Raw genomic sequence first — 24696 nt, 5'->3', positions numbered from 1 at the left:
TCCTGGCTCAGCCCCTTCTATGCTTTGTGACTTTGAGTGAGTCAGCCCTGATTCTCAACGTCCTTACCATGAGGATGTAAAACAGGGCTCCCAGTATCTTCCCAGCCAGGCTCTCAGGAAGTTAAATGTATGAAATCATGAGATAAATGAACACGTTGGCTTTCAGGCTGCTACTTCAGTCTGTGAGCTGGGTCAGCAGCAGACCTAAATCCCCACATTTCCAGGATAATGACACTGATGGTGTGATGGGCTATCCTGAGGCGAGTATCTAGGCCAAAGCCGTGCCACCCTGCCAGGTCTGGGCTACCGGCTGGCTTCCCATCCACCGAGACTGCCTCTTTCTTGCTTGGCACCTTTCTCTCTAGCTGGTGAGCGACTGTGCTCTCCTGACTCCTTTATAGAATGGCCTTCCTTACGTATATGCAAAAATCTCTTGGAGGGGTCCCTTTGGCATTTGAGAGAGTGAAGTCCCAGGTGGGAAATCCTGCCTGGGCCTTCAGAGGCCGTGTGGGTCTTACATTTTTGAAACCTCGGTAAAGGACTTGCAGCTCCCTCTTGGTGAAGTTAGTCTGTGCCTCCAGCTGCTCCAGCCCCTCAGGCCGATGGCAAACCATGGTCATCTCCAGCTCATCTTCAATCTTATCTGGAACCAGAAGAGATGGCATTGAGGTGGCTCACCTTGGTGGTCACTTGTCAGACTGTAGCCTGGGTTGTCAGAAGTGGGGTGTGGTGACCAGGACATAGGGTCATGGGCTGGGGAGTCACACTGCAGATGACCTTCTTGCCTTGAGCCCCACCTCTCTATTCAGTCACTTTCTATCTCACCATCAGTCCATCACTCCAGGTGTGTTGGACACCACCTATGGAGGGAACTTCAGCCTAGGAGATACGTGTGTTCCAAGTGCTAGAAATAAGTCCATACAAAAACATTTCCTTGTCTTTCAAAATATCTGTTTTGTATATTCAATTTGCTCCCCACTGAATATTCCACTGCCCATTTGAATATTCCAGAGACACAGGTAAGTGAGCAGATGGATTAACATCCTCCAAACAGAAAAGGGAGACAAATCTACTAAAAAACCATAGAGTAAACTCTCACCATCTGGGAAACTAGAGGTAGGCTAGCTTGATTTGGCAAAAAGTACAAATTATAGCATGTTAAATATTAATTAAAAAATATGAAACCATTTCCCAGTATTGTAATATCTAACAGACATCCTTAAATAGTAGGAAAGTAACTTAAATGGGAGCTACTTTATATAAACGAAAACTTTGGAAGCATTTGAAGGGCTCTACAAACAACGTTTTAAGTACTCTGCAAACAACTGTTTACATGTACTACAGTGCGATAGTTTTTCACTATTATTTAGGAAGCTTTAGTCATTTAAAGCATCCTATTGCTCTGTCCATCTCCTCTTGAAGGATCGGAAAATCCAAATAAGCGGAACTTTCAATGTTTTACCATCATCACTGGGCTTCCCTGGTGACTCAGCTGGTAAAGAATCCACCTGCGATGTGGGAGACCTGGGTTCAATCCCTGGATTGGGAAGATCCCCTGGAGAAGGGAAGGCTACCCACTCCAGTATTCTGGCCTGGAGAATTCCATAGTCCATAGGGTCGCAAAGAGTCGGACACGACTGAGCGACTTTCACTTCACTTCACTTTACCACCATAGAAGAGTTTTCCTTTGGGACCTACCAGAATGCTTTCTACAAATTTACTTCAATCAAGAATCAATTGCCATCTAACCTTCCTGGACCGTTGTTGTAGGCAGGCATCACCAAATCCATGAATTGAATAACTGTAAATCTGAACTGGCAAGAGTAGTGATGAGATGGGCAACATCATATCCCTTGATGGTGGAGAGTGAGGATAGGCTGAGTTTCTGTCTGAGAGGATAGGGTGGGCACATCATACCCTGTGCATTTCCCTAGCTAGCGTCAGTCTCTTTGCATCAGATTCTTCCTGCAATTGTTACTTTTCCTTTTGAGACAATGACTCCAATGAAAAAGGAATCCATCAAAGTCAGTTTATATCTTGTATCTCTTCTCTGAAGTAATGGACATTGGGGTAGAGTTCCAAGGGCGAGGCAGAAGAACTTGGTGACAATTTCCAATTGTTATCTTTTTTATGTGCTAGGGAACACAGGTCATCTTATCCTACAGGGATCAGAGCATATTGCTCAATATAAATGACACTTTGTTTACACAAAATAGCTGCCAGTGGCCAATTTCCTTATAATTTAAATAGAGCCTTTAATTGTTGTTATGTTTCCAGCTAACAAGTTAAGTAGCAATTATGAAACACTATCGCATTCTCAAACAAACAAATAATCCCACAGAAGTATAATTCAGAATTCTCCCATATATTTTTAACTCATTTAAAATTAGAAAACAAGTTGTTGGTTTAAATCTTCTAACATTAGATTTTAGTAGCAACTTTATTTTTAAAATGCACAGAAATTTAACAGTGAAAAGAGGTGAAAGTTACATTAAAAGGTAAACAAGGAAGACATGAAAGTATTTTTAGAAGAACTAATGTATTTTTGAAGGCATCTAGTATACCTTTTCAAGTCTGTCTTATCCAGAAGCTTAGAAGATTTCTCTTTTCAGTATTGACTATGATCAGATTCTTCACAAGCTCAGGGAAATTCCTTTGCAGAAGTTTGAGAGACTCTGACTCAGAAACTGCACTTGCTTACCATCTCTCTCATTAAAAATGCACTAAGTAATTATAGATATATCAAATATTAAACTCACTTCATTAAGACAGAACTGATTTGTTTGCTGGCTGAGCAGCAGGGTCAATTTCCCATATCAAAGAGATTCTATAATATCTGAATATTTGGATGTTGACTGCCAAGCTTTTGTTTGGCTTTTTCATCACCCTCTAATTGTCAGACTGTGATCACATCAGTTACTGAAGAAAATTTACATATTTGGGATTCCAGATGCTAGTGCTGGGAAATCACTGGCGTGGTGAGTGTTAGGGGCTTAGACCAGTGGTTCTTAATTTTTTTCATTGTAAGAATTACAATTTACATCACAATCCATATACATAAAGGAAAAATTTTGTAAAATGTTTTGAAGCAAAGGTTTCATGAAATAATACTTTTTCTCACGAATGGGAACTGTCCTCTGTCCTCAATTTTAATCTATTCCTTTTTAAAAATGTGCTGATTATGACCCTCATGGTCATGATTTGGGAATGGACAACACTAATTTGTTTAAACCTAGAGCAATCTTATGGGAATCTTGGAGAAGGAAATGGCAACCCACTCCAGTGTTGTTGCCTGGAGAATCCCAGGGATGGGGAAGCTTGGTGGGCTGCCGTCTATGGGGTCGCACAGTCAGACACAACTGAAGTGATGCAGCAATCTTATGGGGGTGCCCATAATCTAAGCATTCTTTCCGTCACACCAGCTGCCCCTTCTTTTTCTTTGTAAGGTTCACGGTTCTGGCCACTGTAGCTATATTCCAAAGCAACCTTGGAAGGAGCTGTGGAGGTTTTCACATCCCTGTTTTCCCCTGGGGAGCCTCTGAGTGCTGTCCAAGTGGTCCTACTAAAGGAAAGAGGATGGTCCAGCATCCTGGTTGGAGGCAAAGGATACAGAATTAATAGATGGGAGCCTCCTTGACAGTTTCTTCTGAGGTTTGTTAAAAGTTTCTGAAGCCAAGTGCTACTTGTTATTACTATTTTTGTTATTAAAAATAATGATGAGCCAGTTGCAAAGTCAGGTTGAATTTGAATGAAAAAGATAAAAATTAACCCAGAGGGTGAATACAATGGGGATAACCACAAAGCAAGAATAAATCAGAGTATCTTTTGTTTGTAAATTGCCTTTATCCTGTAGAATGTTTTCATGCCCATTGTCCCATTACAACCTGTGTGTGGTGGGGAGTGGGGAACATTACCCTCTCCATCAGAATATTAGGAAGATGGGTGTCCTAAAAGATCAAGAGTTTTTCTAACTATAAGAACCTTAAAAAGTGATGAACAATCCAATGCTGGGGGTAGTTAAAGCAAGATACAGTACCAGAATAACATCTAATGACTGTAGATGTTATACGGGTAGTTCTCAGACTGAAGGCAAGTTTGGAGAAGATGATTCAGATTACGTGGGCTTTAATGTTTCGGGGCCACAGGCTCTTCCGAGTTTGGATGAAAGCTATAGGCCCTCTCAGAAAAAGAAAATGCCCCTAACTCACATTCCCTGAGCTCCTGTCTCTTTCAAACTCTCAGAGCCCACGTTAAGGACTTCTAGCACAGGAGAAGTTCTCCACCCTCTGTCGCCTCTGCCTTTGCCTGAGTCCTGGCTCACAGAGTCAGTTGGAGACAGAACCGGACCTCAAATCCGGCCAGTCCAGGCAGACCTGGCTTCCACGTGCCTCTCCAGTGGCTTCTGCTTCCCTCTAGCACGAGCTGCACAGTGGTTTGTAACCAGCCTCGCAGTAGTTCTGCTTTTGGCAAGCTCTCTGCCCGCGTAAGAGTGAGGCGCTTACACTATGAGCAGTCTGTGGTCTCCTCCCTGGTAAGGGGTCTCCTCTGTTAGGTTCACAACCACGGTAGGATGAAAGACCATGGCCATTTCCATCTCCTTCTCCTTGGACTGGAAAATATTTTTTGGATTGGATTTTGTACCAACCACCTAGCTTTGAGGTTGCAAAATGAGTTGGTCCTTGGCTTGAACAGAGTTCAAAGACAGGTCTTGTTTGGCCTAGAAAATGTATTTTGTTGGGAATTTCCAATATTTAAAGATGAGAGATTCATGCACAAGTTTGGATTTCTAGTTTCTCTTGGAAACTGAGATTCTCTGACCACTTTGGCAGCAGTTTATCAGAGCTGAGCAGGGGCCAGCCCCTCGAGCAATGAAAACCTCTAGTGTGCCCTCTGTCTTCCTCTGCGTGACTTCATCTCTTCTCTCTGCCTAGTCCTGCAGGCATCTGAGGTTTTGGTTCCTCATCTCTACCCACTTACCCTGCCACCCACCTACCTTTCACCTATCTCGTAACACCCAGACTACCACCTTCTCTCTTTCTCACTATTTGTTTATTTAAACACGTTTTGCTTTGTTTCACAAAGGATTTGAAGTTGATTATATGAAACACATATAATAAAATAAAAAGAGATAAAGTAATAAGAAAAACTGCCTTGGAAAATATTAATTAGATTAGGAGGTTGAGACCACAGGGAAAAAAAGAACACAGAAATTCAGGTCATTTGTTCCAAGCAGTTACTACACTTGAGCCACAAATTCGCTCTGAGCTTTTACATGTATCTTATAGTCTGTGAGAGAAAAACATATCAGTTTCTTTAGGTGAAGCAAATTTTCCTATAACTTGTCTCTAAAAGAATGTTTTCAACTGTTTCTATTTAAAAGAAGTTTGCTGACGGGGCACAGAAATTTGGTCTGTGTGAGAAGACTAATGACAAAATACATCCTTGATTAAGAAGCTCTCCCACTGAAAGTAATGTAACCAAAGCAGTCAAGTTAGTTTAAACTTTTTTTACCTCTCTGATACTGGTAATACCACCAGGCGATGTCTAGGAAAAAGTAAGAAAACACTTTAACCAAAACCGTTCATCACACAAGCAAAACACACTTTTATTTTCCATGGAAAGTGTGCTCTGAGGGTGTCCAGGTCACCATCCAGCGCAACGTATGTGACGAGGTCTCTTGCTAGCAGAGCTGGAACTGACCTCCCACGGCCAGAACAGCCAAGAGCAATGGGTTACCTTGCAGTGCCCACGGCTTCCAGCAGGGGGCTCATTGAGCATGCCCACAGCCATGCAGCCATGCAGCCCGAAGAAAGGTGGGTGGCGAGGGGCAGGGGATGCACGGACGTGGATGGTCTTGGAAATATCTGCATGTTTGATTGAAGAATGCCTTATAAGATAACCCTCCACAATAGAGGCCCCATTGCTGCAATCTGCCATTTTGTGATTTGAAGCTGCATTCTTGAAGGATTCTTCACTCACTCACTCAACAACAATCAGTGAAGTATCTACTATGTGTACATTGATGAATGAACAACTGTATTCCCTGCTCTTGTGGAGCTTACAGTCTACGAGTCTTTGCTTCTCTCTTCCCCTCTCAGTCGTGATAAGTAACACAGATGCAGAAAAGGATAGAGGGTTACTGAAAAAATGACTTAGTACTTTGGGATGACCGGACAGATTGGTTGCAGGCAAGATCCCCTATTACACTGAATATAAAACATGAGACATAACATCAAACCTGGAAAATCCTCCATTTATTTCATGGTGGAGTTGGGTGGAACTAGGTCCCAGAGAGTGGGAAACAGGTTCTAGTTGCTGTTCTTCTGTTGGCCTTTTTGGGGCTATTTTGGGATCATCCTAGCTTTCTCTGTATCCCTGATCAACAGTGCATAAAGCAGACCAGCCACCACCTTGTGTGTCTGAGTCATTCCTTACCCACAACCCTAGACAGGAAAGGCTTCTTTCCCTGCTGCTCCTGAAAGTGGTGGGACAGGTGAGTGTCCTATGGCATTTCTACTCTTGTTGCCCGACCTGAATCCTGCGGGAGAAACTTATTTTACTGGATGTGTCACTCTCATAGGTAGCATTTATATTTATTTTTCTAATAGAGGCTAATTTTAGAACAGTCAAGGTTATGGAAAAATTGTGCAGGAAATAGAGTTCCTATGCACTCCACCCTTACAATGTCACCTATTTTAACATCTTGACTTGGTATGGTATATTTGTTACAATGGACAAACCAGGGTTGATATATTATTTTAAACTAAAACCCATAGTTTACATTAGAGTTCACTCTGTGTGGTACAGTCTTGTAGGTTTTTATAAATGTATAATGCCTTGTATCCACCATTACAGTATTCTACAGAATAATTTTACAGTTCTAAAAGTATAGCATTCTTGTAGATATACGTCTACAAATATGGTCTAAATTCTCTGGCATTCCAGGAATGTAACAGGTATTGGGAGAGAGATGAAAAGATACAATGTCTATTCATAAAGAGTTCTTAGACTGATGGGTAGGGCACATGCATAGACCAAGATTACAAACTGAAATGCCAATCGTTGTTGTTGCTCAGTCGCTAAGTTATGTCCAGCTCTTTGCGACCCTATGGACTGTAGCACGCCAACCTCTTCTGTCCTCCACTATCTCCCAGAGTTTGCTCAAATTCATGTCCATTGAGTCAATGATGTTGAAATTCAGGTGAGTTTGGTAATGTAAGTACAACCATAGAGAATCCTGGGGACTGAGAACTGGAGAGCCATTGCCCATGAAAGAGAAATAGCTGTTATACAGCCAGTTGTTGTCATGTAGAATTTAAGCCTGGTGATCCACATCTTCAGGTTTTTCAAGAGATGCTACAATTGAAAGATGATTTGTGTCCTGATTCTTAGTTGTTATTGATGCGTTTAACATTTATATATATAGCATTGGACAAGTATAATATTACTGTTGGTAGAATATTGTGGATTTCTGGAATGGCATTCTTCTTTGGCAAATCATTCCAAGCTCTGTGTATATGTGTGTGTGTGTGTGTGTGTGTGTGTGTGTGTGTGTGTGTGTGTACTCAGTCACTTAGTTGTGTCCAACTCTTTGTGATCCCACGGACTGTAGCCTACCAGGTTCCTCTGTCCATAGGATTTCCCAGTCAAGAATACAGAATGGGCTGCCATTTCCTTCTCCAGGGGATCATCCCGACCCAGGGATCAAAATCATGTCTCTTATGTCTCCTGCGTCAGCACTAGGAGGATGGTAGTGTCATTTGGATGGCATGGGAACAGAAGAAGTCACAGGGAAGATTTCAAGGGAAAGTGATTGTTTATTGAGTCTTGAAGGAAGAAGGACAATGGAACAGCATATGAAAAGTCACAGAAGCTGAAAGAGCCCTAGAACTGCAACTCTCTTGAAGCAGAGCTGACTTCTCACTGAGAAAAACAAGAAAAGGGGGATTAAAAAAAATCACAATTGTTTGGAGAGCTACCAGGATACGTATTAAAAAGATCATACATCATGACAAAGTGGGCTTTATCCCAAGGATGCAAGGATTCTTCAGTACCCACAAATCCATCAATGTGATACACCACATTAACAAATTGAAAGATAAAAACCATATGATTATCTCAATAGATGCAGAGAAAGCCTTTGACAAAATTCAGCATCCATTTATGATAAAAATCCTCCAGAATGCAGGCATAGAAATAACATACCTCAACATAGTAAAAGCCATATATGATAAACCCATAGCAAACATTATCCTCAATGGTGAAAAATTGAAAGCATTTCCCCTAAAGTCAGGAACAAGACAAAGGTACTTACTGTCACCACTACTATTCAATATAGTTTTGGAAGTTTTAGCCACAGCAATCAGAGAAGAAAAAGGATTCTGATTTTCCAGATTGGAAAAGAAGAAGTAAAACTCTCACTGTTTGCAGATGACATGATCCTCTACATAGAAAACCCTAAAGATTCCACCAGAAAATTACTAGAGCTAATCAATGAATATAGTAAAGTTGCAGGCTATAAAATCAACACGCAGAAATCCCTTGCATTCCTACACCCTAACAATGAGAAAACAGAAAGAGAAATTAAGGAAACAATTCCATTCACCATTGCAATGAAAAGAATAAAATACGTAGGGATAAATCTACCTAAAGAAACAAAAGACCCATATATAGAAAACTATGAAACACTGATGAAAGAAGTCAAAGAGGACACAAATAGATAGAGAAATATTCCATGTTCATGGATAGGAAGAATCAATATAGTGAAAATGAGTATACTACCCAAAGCAATCTATAGATTCAATCCAATCCCCATAAAGCTACCAATGGTATTTTTCACAGAACTAGATCAAATAATTTCACAATTTGTATGGAAATACAAAAAACTTTGAAAAGCCAAACCAATCTTGAGAAAGAAGAATGGAACTGGAGGAATCAACCTGCCTGACCTCAGGCTCTACTACAAAGCTATAGCGATCAAGACAGTATGGTACTGGCACAAAGACAGAAATATAGATCAATGGAACAAAATAGAAAGCCCAGAGATAAATCCACACACCTATGGACACCTTATCTTTGACAAAGGAGGCAAGAATATACAATGGTGAAAAGACAATCTCTTTAACAGGTGGTGCTAGGAAAATTGGTCAACCACTTGTAAAAGAATGAAACTAGAACACTTTCTAACACCATATACAAAAATAAACTAAAAATGGATTAAAGATCTAAATGTAAGACCAGAAACTATAAAACTCCTTGAGGAAAACATAGGCAAAACACTCTCCGACATAAATCACAGTAGGATCCTCTATGATCCACCTACAAGAGTAATGGAAATAAAAGCAAAAATAAACAAATGGGACCTAATTAAACTTAAAAGCATTTACACAACTAAGGAAACTATAAGCAAGGCAAAAAGACAGCCTTCAGAATGGGAGAAAATAATAGCAAATGAAGCAACTGATAAATAATTAATCTCAAAAATATACAAGCAACTCCTGCAGCTCAATTCCAGAAAGATAAACGACCCAATCAAAATATGGGCCAAAGAACTAAACAGAGATTTCTCCAAATAAGACATACAGATGGCTAAAAACACATGAAAAGATGCTCAATATCACTCATTATCAGAGGAATGCAAATCAAAACCACAGTGAAGTACCATCTCATGCCAGTCAGAATGGTTGCTATCACAAAGTCTACAAACAATAAAAACTGGACCGAGTGCAGAGAAAAAGGAACCCTCTTACACTGTTGATGGGAATGCAAACTAGTACAGCCACTATGGAGAACAGTGTGGAGATTCCTTAAAAAACTGGAAATAGAACTGCCATATGACCCAGCAGTCCCACTGCTGGGCGTACACACTGAGGAAACCAGAATTGAAAGAGACACGTGTACCCCAATGTTCATCGCAGCACTGTTTATAGTAGCCAGGACATGGAAGCAATCTAGATGTCCACTGGCAGACGAATGGATAAGAAAACTGTGGTACATATACACAATGGAATATTACTCATCTATTTAAAAGAATGCATTTGAATCAGTTCTAATAAGGTAGATGAAACTGGAGCCTATTATACAGAGTGAAGTAAGTCAGAATGAAAAATACCAATAGAGTATATTAACACATATATATGTATTTTAGAAAGATGGTAATGATGACCCTATATGCAAGACAGCAAAAGAGACACAGATGTAAAGAACAGACTTTTGGACTCTGTGGTAGAAGGCAAGGGTGGGGTGATTTGAGAGATAGCATTGAACATGTATATTACCATATGTGAAAATAGATCACAGTCCAGGTTTGATGCATGAGACAGGGTGCTCAGGGCTGGTGCACTGGGATGACCCTGAGGGATGGGATGGGGAGGGAGGTGGGAGGGGGTTCAGGATGGGGAACACATGTGCACCCGTGGCTGATCCATGTCAATCTATGGCAAAAACCACCACAATATTGTAAAGTAATTAGCCTCCAATTAAAATAAATAAATTAATTTACAAAAATATGGCATGGGTAATGAATTTGAGAAATTGAGCAAAAATGGTGTGCTAAGCAAAGAATGTGAGCAGGACTTTCAGCAATCTGGGAAGACAAAAACTGAATCAGTGCCACAAAGACACTGAGAACTTGAGGGCCCGGACTAGAGGGAGCACAGAGACAGCCTGGTAACGCGAGCTGCTTATTCCCTCAAGGCTTTTGCTAATTCCTAAGTGACAGAAGTCAAGAGACACTGAGAGGTCAAGACATACTACCACAAAATTTTGTAGAGCCAAACAGAGCTTTTGCAGGCTCATGGTGTTAAGAGATAACTGTTAGAGTTCTGGGTCTTCCTAAGAAGAGTTCAGTTCAGTTCAGTCGCTCAGTCGTGTCCGACTCTTTGCGACCCATGAATTGCAGCACGCCAGGCCTCCCTGTCCATCACCAACTCCCAGAGTTCACCCAAACTCATGTGCATCGAGTTGGTGATGCCATCCAGCCATCTCATCCTCTGTTGTCCCCTTCTCCTCCTGCCCCCAATCCCTCCCAGCATCAGAGTCTTTTCCAATGAGTCAGCTCTTCACATGAGGTGGCCAAAGTATTGGAGTTTCAACTTTAGCATCAGTCCTTCCAAAGAACACCCAGGACTAATCTCCTTTAGAATGGACTGGTTGGATCTCCTTGCAGTCCAAGGAACTCTCAAGAGTCTTCTCCAACACCACAGTTCAAAAGCATCAGTTCTTTGGCACTCAGCTTTCTTCACAGTCCGATTCTCACATCCATACATGACCACTGGAAAAACCATAGCCTTGACTAGATGGACCTTAGTTGGCAAAGTAATGTCTCTGCTTTTGAATATACTATCTAGGTTGGTCATAACTTTTCTTCCAAGGAGTAAGTGTCTTTTAATTTCATGGCTGCAATCACTATCTGCAGTGATTTTGGAACCCCCCCAGAAATAAAGTTTGACAATGTTTCCACTGTTTCCCCATCTATTTCCCATGAAGTGATGGGACCAGATGCCATGATCTTCGTTTTCTGAATGTTGAGCATTAAGCCAACTTTTTTGCTCTCCTCTTTCACTTTCATCAAGAGGCTTTTTAGTTCTTCTTTACTTTCTGCCATAAGGGTGGTGTCATCTGCATATCTGAGGTGATTGATATTTCTCCCAGCAATCTTGATTCTAGCTTGTGTTTCTTGCAGCCCAGTGTTTCTCATGATGTACCCTGCATATAAGTTAAACAAGCAGGGTGACAATATACAGCCTTGACGTACTCCTTTTCCTATTTGGAACCAGTCTGTTGTTCCATGTCCAGTTCTAACTGTTGCTTCCTGACCTGCATACAGGTTTCTCAAGAGGCATGTCATGTGGTCTGGTATTCCCATCTCTTTCAGAATTTTCCACAGTTTATTGTGATCCACACAGTCAAAGGCTTTGGTATAGTCAATAAAGCAGAAATAGATGTTTTTCTGGAACTCTCCTGCTTTTTCCATGATCCAGCGGATGTTGGCAATTTGATCTCTGGTTCCTCTGCCTTTTCTAAAACTAGCTTGAACATCAGGGAGTTCACGGTTCACATATTGCTGAAGCCTGGCTTGGAGAATTTTGAGCATTACTTTACTAGCATGTGAGATGAGTACAATTGTGTGGTAGTTTTGCATTTCCTTTCTTTGGAATTGGAATGAAAACTGACCTTTTCCAGTTCTGTGGGCACTGCTGAGTTTTCCAAATGTGCTGGCATATTGAGTGCAGCACTTTCACAGCATCATCTTTCAGGATTTGAAATAGCTCAACTGGAATTCCATCACCTCCACTAGCTTTGTTTGTAGTGATGCTTTCTAAGGCTCACTTGACTTCACATTCCAGGATGTCTGGCTCTACATGAGTGATCACACCATTGTGATTATCTTGGTCATGAAGATCTTTTTTGTACAGTTCTTCTGTGTATTCTTGCCACCTCTTCTTAACATCTTCGGTTTCTGTTAGGTCCATACCATTTCTGTCCTTTATTGAGCCCATCTTTGCATGAAATGTTCCCTTGGTATCTCTAATTTTCTTGAAGAGATCTCTAGTCTTTCCTGTTCTGTTGTTTTCCTCTATTTCTTTGCTTTGATCGCTGAGGAAGGCTTTCTTATCTCTTCTTGCTATTCTTTGGAACTCTGCATTCAGATGCTTATATCTTTCCTTTTCTCCTTTGCTTTTCACTTCTCTTCTTTTCACAGCTATTTCTAAGGCCTCCTCAGACAGCCATTTTGCTTTTTTTGCATTTCTTTTCCATGGGGACGGTCTTGATCCCTGTCTCCTGTACAATGTCATGAACCTCCGTTCATAGTTCATCAGGAACTCTATCTATCAGATCTAGTCCCTTAAATCTATTTCTCACTTCCACTGTATAATCATAAAGAATTTGATTTAGGTCATACCTGAATGGTCTAGTGGTTTTCCCTACTTTGTTCAATTTAAGTCTGAATTTGGCCCTAAGAAGAGGGTTCCTGGTAAATACCCAGGCTTTCAGCTTGACCTTTAAAGGATTACATTTTAGGAGCAAAACCAAGTTAGAAATAGACCCAGCCTTACAAAGACTGAAATCCAGCCTCAACACAAGTCAGCCCATATTTGGGTTCAGTTTACTGCCCCTATTCTAATACTTTCTAGAAGTGGAAGTTCAGCTAGGTAGTTTACAAATTTTTAATTCTAATGCCCATCTTTCATTAAAAATGCCAGTCATATTACGAGACAGGATCAAAAGTAAAAGAAATAACATGGTAATAGAAATTTATGAGACCTGGATATTGAACCTCTCAAACATGGGCTTTAAAACAATAATGAAATATACTCTAGAAAATAGATAAAAGATGGAGAATGCCATCAGAAAACCAGAATATATACAAGAAAGTAAGTTTAAAATTCTAGAATTATAAAGTATATTACCTAAAATTTATAACTAAATAGATTGATTTAACAGAAGTTTATGCACAGATGAGGAGAAAATTAATGATTTGTTAGATAGGTCAAGGGAAAAATATACTCACTGATGCACAGAGAGAAAAAATGGAGACTAGAGATACAAGCACAAGACATGATGGAAAATTCTAACATTTGTAATTGGAGTCCTGAACAAAAAGGGAGATAAAGAGTGATTCTGAGGCAATGTTTGAAAGATAAATAAATGAGGATTTAAAAAATGGATGTAATAAATCAAGCCACAGATTCAAGAAGTACTACAAACCTCAAGCAGATAAACACAAAGAAAACCACACCTAGAAGCATCACAGTGAAACTGCTGAAGTGTAACACAAAGACAAATAAAGACTCTTCAGTATAAGAGAGCAACCTTCAGGTTATAGCCAAACCCTAACTAAATGCTGCTTACAAGCATAAGGACAACAAAGGCAAAAGTAAAAGTACGTAAAAGAATACAGCATGCAAACAGGAATCGAGAAATTCTGGCACGGCTATTTTAACATCAGATAAACTAAACTTTAAGGCAAGAGGCTTTGCTGGAGAGAAAGAGTTTTCAAAATGAAAGAGGCCATTCACTAGGAAGACATAGCAACCCTAAAGGCAAGAGGCTTTGCTGGAGAGAAAGAGTTTTCAAAATGAAAGAGGCCATTCACTGGGAAGACATAGCAACCCTAAATTAGTATGCAATAATAATACAGCTTCAAAGTACATATAAAGCAAAGGCTGACAGACGTAGAAGGAGAAATAGCAAGCTCACAATCAGAATTGGAGATTTAAAAACACCCTGGACAGATCCCCTGGAGGAGGGCACAGCAACCTACTCCAGTATTCTTGCCTGGAGCATCCCATGGACAGAGGAGCCTGGTGGGCTATAGTTCATAGGTCACAAAGAGTCAGACATACTGAAACGACTTAGCATGTATGCACACACAGTTTGTAATTGATAGAACAAAAGACCAAAAAGGGCATAGACTATATGAGCAACGCAATTAGCAGACTTGGTCTCACTGACATACGTAGGTCTCTTTACCCAACAGTCACACAGCCTTTCCAAGCGCACACAGAAGACTTACCAAGACGGACTGCTTCTTGGCTCTTTTTAGAGCCAGTCTCCAAGAATTCAAAGAACTGAAATTTTCAGAATGTTTTCTGTCCAAAGTGAAATTAAGAATCAAGAGCAAAAAGAAAACAAAGAAATCTCCAAATGTTTGGACATCAAGCAACATGGTTCTAATTCCTAAGTGTCCCCATGTATCAAAAGAAGAGATGTCATGGAAATTAGAAAGTATTTTGAACTAAGTGATAATGAAAACATGACATATCAAAACTTGTGGGATGCCATTAAAACTGTACCCACAGGGAAATTTAAGAGAGCATAACATACTCAAGCTGCAAATAATTTATGTGACAGGGTGCATAAAACTGAATGATGTGCCATCTCTTGTTATCATATTTTTAGTGTTTCCAATGATTCAATTTTAATGTTGCCTAAGCTATGTTGTTTACTTTAGAGAGTATATTTGTGATGGCATGCTGGCATCTGAAAATGTAATTTTTTCTCTCCCCTAAACATGGTTTGTTGGTCTATTCTGGATAAGTTTAATAACCTCTTTCGATTGACAGATTACCCCAAGGTAATCAGGGGTGAAGATCCTCTTTGGTGCCTCTGTGTAGCCAAGGGGGAAACAAGCTCTATTAGACCCTTAAGTGTAATCCTGGAGGCTGAAATCCCTACAGCCAAGACTTAGAGGTGAGTCATAAGCTCAAGCAGACACACACAGCACACAGCTCATCAGCTCTGAATTTTATAAACGTAAGGATGAGTCCCTGGAGTGCTGAGTTGAGACTTGATAAAGATTTTCTGAGTGTTCTAGACATTTTTTTCAGTCTTCTTGGTTCAATAAAACTCAAATCATGTTTTGCTCCAAGCATCTGTTCTCTTAATCTTGAAATCCTCTTGCCCCTTTTAAGCAAAATTGAATTTATACATATCTCATTTCATTTATACCTCAGTCCTAAAAATGTTCTAGCAAAGGAGAGTCCTACCAAAAAAATATTTGAGTATTTGAGTACTGCTACTTTCATTAGACGGGGGCTTTTCTGGAATAAATGTCTCAAAAATATATATAGTATACTTGAATTTTCTGACCTTTCTTCTCAAATGGGGATGTTTTTGAGGGTGACGTTTAGATCTGCATACTAGGTGGGGTGTATGGAAGGGGCATGTCAGCTGTATACTGTAATTTCTTGAAGATGGTGTTGGTGGTAGAAATGAATTTTCAGGAATGTAATGCAATTATTTAAACTCCACGAAGTCACTACATAGATTGTGATATAAGTCACAATTCTTTTCTCTGTGTGGTGGTGTAACATTCACACATTTTCCACCAAGACTGGAAACACAAAGAAACTCCTGGGAAAGGAGTGGGTCACGTAGACGCCAGGGTTGACAGCAAGTAGGAGCCCTAACTGGTGTTTCAGGACAAGGAGCAAGGCCACTGACATTAGGGACTCTTGTGTCCTCTCATCTCCAAAGCAAACGTTTCTGTCCAACTAGCCCCCCGGCCTCCACCCCAGGTTGCAGAGTAGAAATATATGTCAGCTTCACTGCAGTGTCTCAGCCACAGGCGAAAATCTCTAGATAATGTTTTAAGTGGACTTCTTTGTCTAGAAAAAGTGTCCCAGGATGAAACTTTGGATGATTTACCTAGGTAACTCCCACAGTTCCTACAGCTCTAGGGGGGAATTAGTTATATCCTGCCACCAGCTAGTAGTCAGGAAGCGGTGGGGAAACCTCCCACTGTTTCTCCTTTAGTCTCAGCGGGACCTTGCTCTGAAGCTCCAGCACGTGGAGACAGCCAGGTAATGAGCAGTGGCTGCCCTGCTTTGGGGAAAGAGGGCAAACTACCGAGGATGACTGCGTCTAGAATATTTCTGCAGGAAATCAGAGGATTACGTGGGTGGGATTTTGTTACTTGACTGAGAGGCTAAAATGATTTATTGCAAATGATGAGAGAAAAATAGTGTCTAGGGAGAAAAGATGCTCTTAGTATGAAGATGGACAAATGAAGATACAGAGAGAAGCTGAAGGAATGACTCAAAGCAAAAGTACAATTGCCACCTGAGCAAGACTTATCTCAGGTTGGCAAAGAATTTTCTCATCCATGGAAACTCATTGGATTGAGGTCAGGCTAAGGAGGGCCTGTCTTTCAGTCTGCGTTTTGAGGAGTAGTTCACTGCCATCCAGATAACATGCCAACTTGCTGAGTGATGGTTTCCAAGCAGGGAACTTGAGGGAGTGGGGAGAAGCCTGCTTGATACCATTTTCCAATTTCTTGGTGTACATATCCCCATCATAGCCTAGTTCAGGCTACTAACATGAACTCACTGAATATGGATGTGGGAAGCAAAGCGCACAATCTGACAGTATGACCTGACTCCATCACTTTATTACTGCTATTTTAGAAGAGCTGGCATATGCTTAACTATTCAAAATCAGTGTACTAAAGACCTGAAAATCAATTAAATACTGGTGAAATACTCAGTTTCATAGTCAGTGTAGTCCTTGTAACCCAACTAAATAAACCCTTTCTTTTTTTTAATTAGAGTATAACTGCTTTACAATGTTATGTTAGTTTCTGCTATACAAACAAAGTGAATCAGCTATATAAGTGTACATATGACCCTTTCTTTGTTAGTGGGAAAATAAACTCTTGTATACCATACAGAATAATCACAAACAGGAAAATAATGGAGACTGTCCAAGTGAGCTTTTTCTGGAATTCAGTTTTAATGTATCCTCATATTAAGTGCCTCTCTCAGTGAGCTTAGAGAGCATGGTAATAGTTTTAGAATTGATCTAATAATTTCACTATCCCTAGGAGGTATGTGGTCATTAGACTAATTTGATACCCATCTTGTAGCTGTGAATTTAAAGAGATAAGATATATAATGCTCTCTGCATACAGTAGGTGCACAAAAATGTTATTCCCACCTTCTAGTGTATTAAGATTGTGATCTTAAGGGTCATTCTCAAGCGCAGAATCCAAAATCATATCTGCTAGACTTTCCAGGTCATGATTACATCGTCTCTGATGGATCTAGTCAATTACGTGGGCTTCTCTTCACAATACAGGAAGATTTCTTGTTCTGTGATTTACCCTGTCAGAGAGTCACCCAGTTGCCAGTTCAAGTTGGATATTAACTAGATAAAGTGAATATTAACATTCTATATTAACTGCAATGGACATAAGCAAATGCAAGACACTGAAAGAGCTGCTAAGCACCTCAGTCCGCAGATTGCCACGGAACAGGGCAGGGTTTCTATGGGTGTGGATGCCAGAAACGTGAGCAAACAGACATAATGACTGGCGGTCACAAAGAATTCCCTGCCTCTCCTCCCCTAGAGTTATTACATGGCTCCATGTCCTCTGCCCTTAATAATCCAGATAGTCACAGGGTGCGTTGCGGTGGTCCAGTTCTCAGCTGGAGGAGAGAATTGGATGCTACCCTCTACTGGAACACGAGCTGCCGAACGCAAGGACCACAGCCAGGTTGTCTGCCTGCCTGCCCAGAGGCAGGGAAAAGGTGGCAACGTGTCATCTCCAGGACTCAGCTAAGAAGCCTCTTAACTGTGCACTTAATAAATGAAGCCTTGGCAGACACACCTTGAATTATTAATGACGTTATTCGGCTTTGATTGTTTTCTTCTTTGGGGGAAAGGTTATTCACTCAAACGCCTTTGATTAGACTATATAATACATCACAATTGGACCTATTTTATGTGTAACTTTATGGTGATAATAGTTCTGTCTCATTTAGAAGCAAATCAGACATTATGAACTTCGTGTTTTATTAATGTATTGATTTCTGTAAATGTCAGTGCATCTCACATCCCGTCAGAGAGCCTGAGAACAGTCAGTGCAGGACCAATAAAAATGTAAAATGAAATCATCATTAAAAAAAGGGAAAGACCGCATGTCAAAAAGCCCTGCTGCCTCTCTGAAATGTTTCAGATTCCAGATCGTTACCACGAAGGGACCCCTCCCTCGGAAGCACAGCTTGCATGAGACTGCCTGGGGCAGCTCTGTCCCATTTGTCTATTCTGTATGGACTGCGATAAGACACAGGAGGTGAACAGTCAGACCTGGAGGGGCCCCCAGGGGCTTGTGCCCTGACTTCTTTTCCTGCAGAGGAAAGTCAGATAAGGGGGTCCCTCTCCATCAGATTTGCTCCACTACAATCCAGCACCCCCTTGCTGAGTCTTTAGGACAAAGCCCAGAAGCTGGCATTGAAGGATCTATCCTAAAGGCCCAGTTTACCTTTCCAGAACAATTTCCCCACAACTACATGACATGGGTCTTTTGCAATAGCTGCAGAGTCTACTGATATGTGGACCTTTGTCTCTGCCAAAGCATGTGATCAGCTGACTCCAATCCCAGCCACCTTTGAAACCTGACTAAGAGCCATCTCCTCTTGCTACCTCCTCCTGGCAGCTCTCAAAGACCACCACGTGGAAAGCTCTCTCTCTGTCCAAACTCCAAAAGCACTTATTACCTATTAACAATCACCCAGTGGGTATCAGAATCTACCTCTGGGTGTTTCACTGTGGGGTGAGATGGAGTGGGGAAGGGAGACTGTGTCTTGTCTTTTTTTTCCTACCCCACTCCCTCCATGATGTCTAGTATCTACTTTGCACATAGTAGGTGCATAGTAAGGGCTCATGAGTGTATGCATGCATGCTAAGTTGCTTCAGTGGTGTTCGATTCTTTGCGCCCACATGGACTGTAGCCCTCCAGGCTCCTCTGTCCATGGGATTCTCCAGGCAAGAATACTGGAGTGGGTTGCTGGGTTCTCCTCCAAGGGATCTTCCCAACTCAGGGATCAAACCCATGTCTCTTATGTCTTCTGCATTGGCAGGAGGGTTCTTTACCACTAGCACCACCTGGGAAACCTCTAGCAAGTGCTCATTGTTTGCTAAAAGTGTGTAGAACTATTAGCAGCTGAATGGGAAGTACATCAGGAGTCCTAAGACAGCAGCCAAGAGACTGTCTGGAAAGCAGTTGGCTAATTTGGTGACTAATTCCATCATTTAACAGTTTTGTTCAGAAATCACAATCTGGCAGTCCACAGGGTATAGTTGCTATCTCACTTCTTTCAGATGTGAATTTTGCCAACATTGTTTTCACCTAAAACATGGATTTGGTTTCATATTTTATGTGAAAACACACAGCACGATTGGCTGGAGCAGCGAAGCTGCTTGCTCCTGAGCAAGTGCACTCTAGTGAACCGCAGATGCCACTGCTCCCTATTGCCTCTCCAACACTAAGGTCACGGGGGCTTGTTGTCCAGCATCACTCATTTATATTACCTGCCTGTGTCTGTGAGCCCTGTTTAACAGCCAGTCTTCTGCCACACGCCATGTTTTTCCAAGTCACTTTTGTGTGTTTAGTGATATTCTACAAATGACTGAGTTTCCTTTTTGGGAGTTCTAAGCAACATGGAAAAAAACCCGAGTGCCGTGTGATTAGAGAATCTGTGTCTTCATACAGATTTGGGCTGTGTACTACACGATGCTTCTGTGCTGCTAACATCACATGTATCAAGCATGGGGTTGAGGGAGTTCCCTGATGGCCTAGTGGTTAGGATTTGGCACTTTCACTGCAGAGGCTGGGGTTCAATTTCTTGTTGGGGAACCATCTTGCATGCCGCACAGCATGGTTGTTAATACAAAAATAAATAAATAAGTATTTTTTAAAAAGAATGGATTTGACTTACAGGTTCTATTTCAGTACTTTTCAGGCCTCTATTCTACAGAACACTCTTCAAATCACTTAGCTCCTGTGAGATATGTTGTTATATTATTCCCATTTTACAGAGGAAAACCTGTGGTTGAGAGAGGCACGAGAAAATATTAATATTACCTTTTTCTTAAGAGGAATGGAATCAGGGATCCTATAAGACAACCCTGAGGTCACCAAGATGGTGAGCAGAAGAGCAAAGGCTAATCTCATCATCTGACTGACAGGCACTTCCTGGCATAAGGGACCATCCTCTGTGTCCCCCCTGGGCCCACTCCCGTGTCCTTGTGGTTGCTCCTCCGTCTCAGCGAATGAGGGGCTACATCCTTCTATTCAGGCTTCTCACGCTCTCTGCACTTGCGCCCCGTCTGTGGCAGGAGGGAGAAACCGAGTAGCTTCAGGGTCTTCCTCCGCACCTTCTCCCCTGCCTCAGGCTCGCTGCCGGCGATTTAGCTTTTCCAGTTCTGTTTCCCTTTTCTCAGCAGGAGAGTGGCCGTCACGCTGGGTGACAAGTTGCAGAAGTCACAGAGCATGAGTTATAGAAAGGTATTTTGGCCTGCCCTCTGACTTCACAGATGAGGCTCCTGGGCCCCAAGATGGAACCAGACTTGCCCAAGGTCACAGCCTGGATTCCTGAACAGCAGAGTTAAGCTCAGGTCAGTCCTGCTGGCAATTCAGTATTCTTTTCAAAGCACTGTTTACTCCTTCAACAAATAATTCCGGAGTGCCTACTGGATGCCAGCCGCTCTTTTAGGCACTGGGGATAAAGGTGGTGGTGTGTCCTGTGGTTGATGATATAGTAGCGCTACAGAACTAGAGAGAAAGGGATTATGGGAGGCACTATTTAGACAGTGGTCAGGGAAGGCCTTCTCTTGGCAAAACTCTATTAGCCTTTGTCCTTTTTCATTCCGTACTCCAAGGCCAAATTTGCCTGTTACTCCAGGTGTTTCTTGACTTCCTATTTTTGCATTCCAGTCCCCTATAATGAAAAAGACATCTTTTTTGGGTGTTAGTTCTAAAAGGTCTTGTAGGTCTTCATAGAACCGTTCAACTGCAGCGTATTCAGCATTACTGGTTGGGGCATAGGCTTGGATTACCGTGATACTGAATGGTTTGCCTTGGAAACAAACAGAGATCATTCTGTCATTTTTGAGATTGCATCCAAGTCCTGCATTTTGGACTCTTTTGTTGACCACGATGGCTACTCCATTTCTTCTAAGGGATTCCTGCCTGCAGTAGTAGATATAATGGTCATCTGAGTTAAACTCACCCATTCCAGTCCATTTTAGTTCACTGATTTCTAGAATGTCAACATTCACTCTTGCCATCTCCTGTTTGACCACTTCCAATTTGCCTTGATTCATGGACCTGACATTCCAGGTTCCTATGTAATATATTGCTCTTTACAGCCATCTGACCTTGCTTCTATAACCAGTCACATCCACAACTGGGTATTGTTTTTGCTTTGGCTCCATCCTGTGATTCTTTCTGGAGTTATTTCTCCACTGATCTCCAGTAGCATATTGGGCACCTACCGACCTGGGGAGTTCCTCTTTCAGTATCCTATCATTTTGCCTTTTCATACTGTTCATGGGGTTCTCAAGGCAATAATACTGAAGTGGTTTGTCATTTCCTTCTCAAGTGGACCACATTCTGTCAGACCTCTCCACCATGACCTGTCCGTCTTGGGTGGCCCCACAGGGCATGGCTTAGTTTCATTGAGTTAGACAAGGCTGTGGTCCTAGTGTGATTAGACTGACTAGTTTTCTGTGATTATGGTTTCAGTGCATCCACCCTCTGATGCCCTCTCGCAATATCTCCTGTTTTATGTGGATTTCTCTTACCTTGGACATGGGGTAAGAGAAAGACTCTACACATGGGCATCACCAGATGGTCAATATTGAAATCAGATTGATTATATTCTTTGCAGCCAAAAATGGAGAAGCTCTATACAGTCAGCAAAAACAAGACCAGGAGCTGACTGTGGCTCAGATCATGAACTCCTTATTGTCAAATTCAGACTTAAATTGAAGAAAGTAGGGAAAACCACTAGACCATTCAGGTATGACCTAAATCAAATCCCTTACGATTATACAGTGGAAGTGAGAAATAGATTTAAGGGACTAGATCTGACAGATAGAGTTCCTGATGAACTATGGATGGAGGTTCGTGACATTCTACAGGAGACGGGAATCAAGACCATCCCCATGGAAAAGAAATGCAGAAAAAGCAAAATGGCTGTCTGAGGAGGCCTTAGAAATAGCTGTGAAAAGAAGAGAAGTGAAAAGCAAAGGAGAAAAGGAAAGATATAAGCATCTGAATGCAGAGTTCCAAAGAATAGCAAGGAAAGATAAGAAAGCCTTCCTCAGCGATCAATGCAAAGAAATAGAGGAAAAAACAGAATGGGAAAGACTAGAGATCTCTTCAAGAAAATTAGAGATACCAAGGGAACATTTCATGCAAAGATGGGCTCAATAAAGGACAGAAATGGTATGGACCTAACAGAAACCGAAGATGTTAAGAAGAGGTGGCAAGAATACACAGAAGAACTGTACAAAAAAGATCTTCATGACCAAGATAATCACAATGGTGTGATCACTCACATAGAGCCAGACATCCTGGAATGTGAAGTCAAGTGAGCCTTAGAAAGCATCACTACAAACAAAGCTAGTGGAGGTGATGGAATTCCAGTTGAGCTATTTCAAATCCTGAAAGATGATGCTGTGAAAGTGCTGCACTCAATATGCCAGCACATTTGGAAAACTCAGCAGTGGCCACAGGACTGGAAAAGGTCAGTTTTCATTCCAATCCCAAAGAAAGGCAATGCCAAAGAATGTTCAAACTACCGCACAATTGCACTCATTTCACATGCTAGTAAAGTAATGCTCAAATTTCTCCAAGCCAGGTTTCAGCAATACATGAACCATGAACTTCCAGATGTTCAAGCTAGTTTTCGAAAAGGCAGAGGAACCAGAGATCAAATTGCCAACATCCGCTGGATCATGGAAAAAGCAGGAGAGTTCCAGAAAAACATCTATTTCTGCTTTATTGACTATACCAAAGCCTTTGACTGTGTGGATCACAATAAACTGTGGAAGATTCTGACAGAGATGGGAATACCAGACCACCTAACCTGCCTCTTGAGGAATCTGTATGCAGGTCAGGAAGCAGCAGTTAGAACTGGACATGGAACAACAGACTGGTTCCAAATAGGAAAAGGAGTACGTCAAGGCTGTATATTGTCACCCTGCTTATTTAACTTATATGCAGAGTACATCATGAGAAACGCTGGACTGGAAGAAACACAAGCTGGAATCAAGAGTGCCAGGAGAAATATCAATCACCTCAGATATGCAGATGACACCACCCTGTGGCAACAAGTGAAGAAGAACTAAAGAGCCTCTTGATGAAAGTGAAAGAGGAGAGTGAAAACATTGGCTTAAAACTCAACATTCAGAAAATGAAGATCATGGCATCTGGTCCCATCACTTCATGAGAAGTAGATGGGGAAACAGTGGAAGCAGTGTCAGACTTTTTTTGTGGAAGCTCCAAAATCACTGCAGATAGTGACTGCAGCCATGAAATTAAAAGACACTTACTCCTTGGAAGGAGAGTTATGACCAACCTAGATAGCATATTCAAAAGCAGAGACATTACTTTACCGACTAAGGTCCGTCTAGTCAAGGCTATGGTTTTTCCTGTGGTCATGTATGGATGTGAGAGTTGGACTGTGAAGAAAGCTGAGTGCAGAAGAACTGATGCTTTTGAACTGTGGTGCTGGGGAAGACTCTTGAGAGTCCCTTGGACTGTAAAGAGATCCAACCAGTCCATCCTGAAGGAGATCAGTCCTTGGTGTTCATTGGAAGGAATGATGCTAAAGCTGAAACTCCAATACTTTGGCCACCTCATGTGAAGAGTTGACTCATTGGAAAAGACTGATGCTGGGAGGGATTGGGAGCAGGAGGAGAAGGGGACGACAGAGGATGAGATGGCTGGATGGCATCACTGACTCGATGGATATGAGTTTGAGTAAACTCTGGGAGTTGGTGATGGACAGGGAGGTCTGGCGTGCTGCGATTCATGGGGTCACAAAGAGTCAGACACGACTGAGTGACTGAACTGAACTGAACAGGGAAGGCAGTAGCCAATTAGGCATCAGTAAGTGGTGAATGATGGTGAGCTTTGCAGTCAAAATAGTCAAGCTTGAATCCCAGTCCTGCAGCTTAATAGCTGATCAGCCTAAGAATGTTACCTCCATTCTCTGAGACTCATAGTAAAACGGACACAGTAACACCCATCTCCCAGTCCACTGGGACCACCGCAAGGACTGCAGAGAAAGTGCCTGGCTTCACAAAGACAGAAATATAGATCAATGGAACAAAATAGAAAGCCCAGAGATAAATCCACACACCTATGGACACCTTATCTTCGACAAAGGAGGCAAGAATATA

At 41.6% G+C, this 24696-nt stretch overlaps 1 protein-coding gene across 1 annotated transcript in view; it reads right to left on the bottom strand.

Moving 5' to 3' along the window:
- KCNIP1 (potassium voltage-gated channel interacting protein 1) overlaps window positions 1-24696 on the bottom strand; it is a 424449-nt gene that overhangs the window by 11732 nt on the left and 388021 nt on the right. The window contains exons 2-3 of the mRNA XM_052659067.1: window positions 5512-5544; window positions 519-643 (exon numbers count right to left, since the gene is read on the bottom strand). Coding sequence (XP_052515027.1) covers window positions 519-643; window positions 5512-5544 — 158 coding nt within the window. The remainder of the gene's footprint in view (window positions 1-518; window positions 644-5511; window positions 5545-24696) is intronic.

The sequence above is a fragment of the Budorcas taxicolor genome, chromosome 20 (assembly GCF_023091745.1).
Source record: "Budorcas taxicolor isolate Tak-1 chromosome 20, Takin1.1, whole genome shotgun sequence".
NCBI lineage: Eukaryota > Metazoa > Chordata > Mammalia > Artiodactyla > Bovidae > Budorcas > Budorcas taxicolor.
The sequence above is the reverse complement of the archived record's forward strand: the minus strand, read 5'-3'. Positions and strand labels throughout refer to the sequence as shown.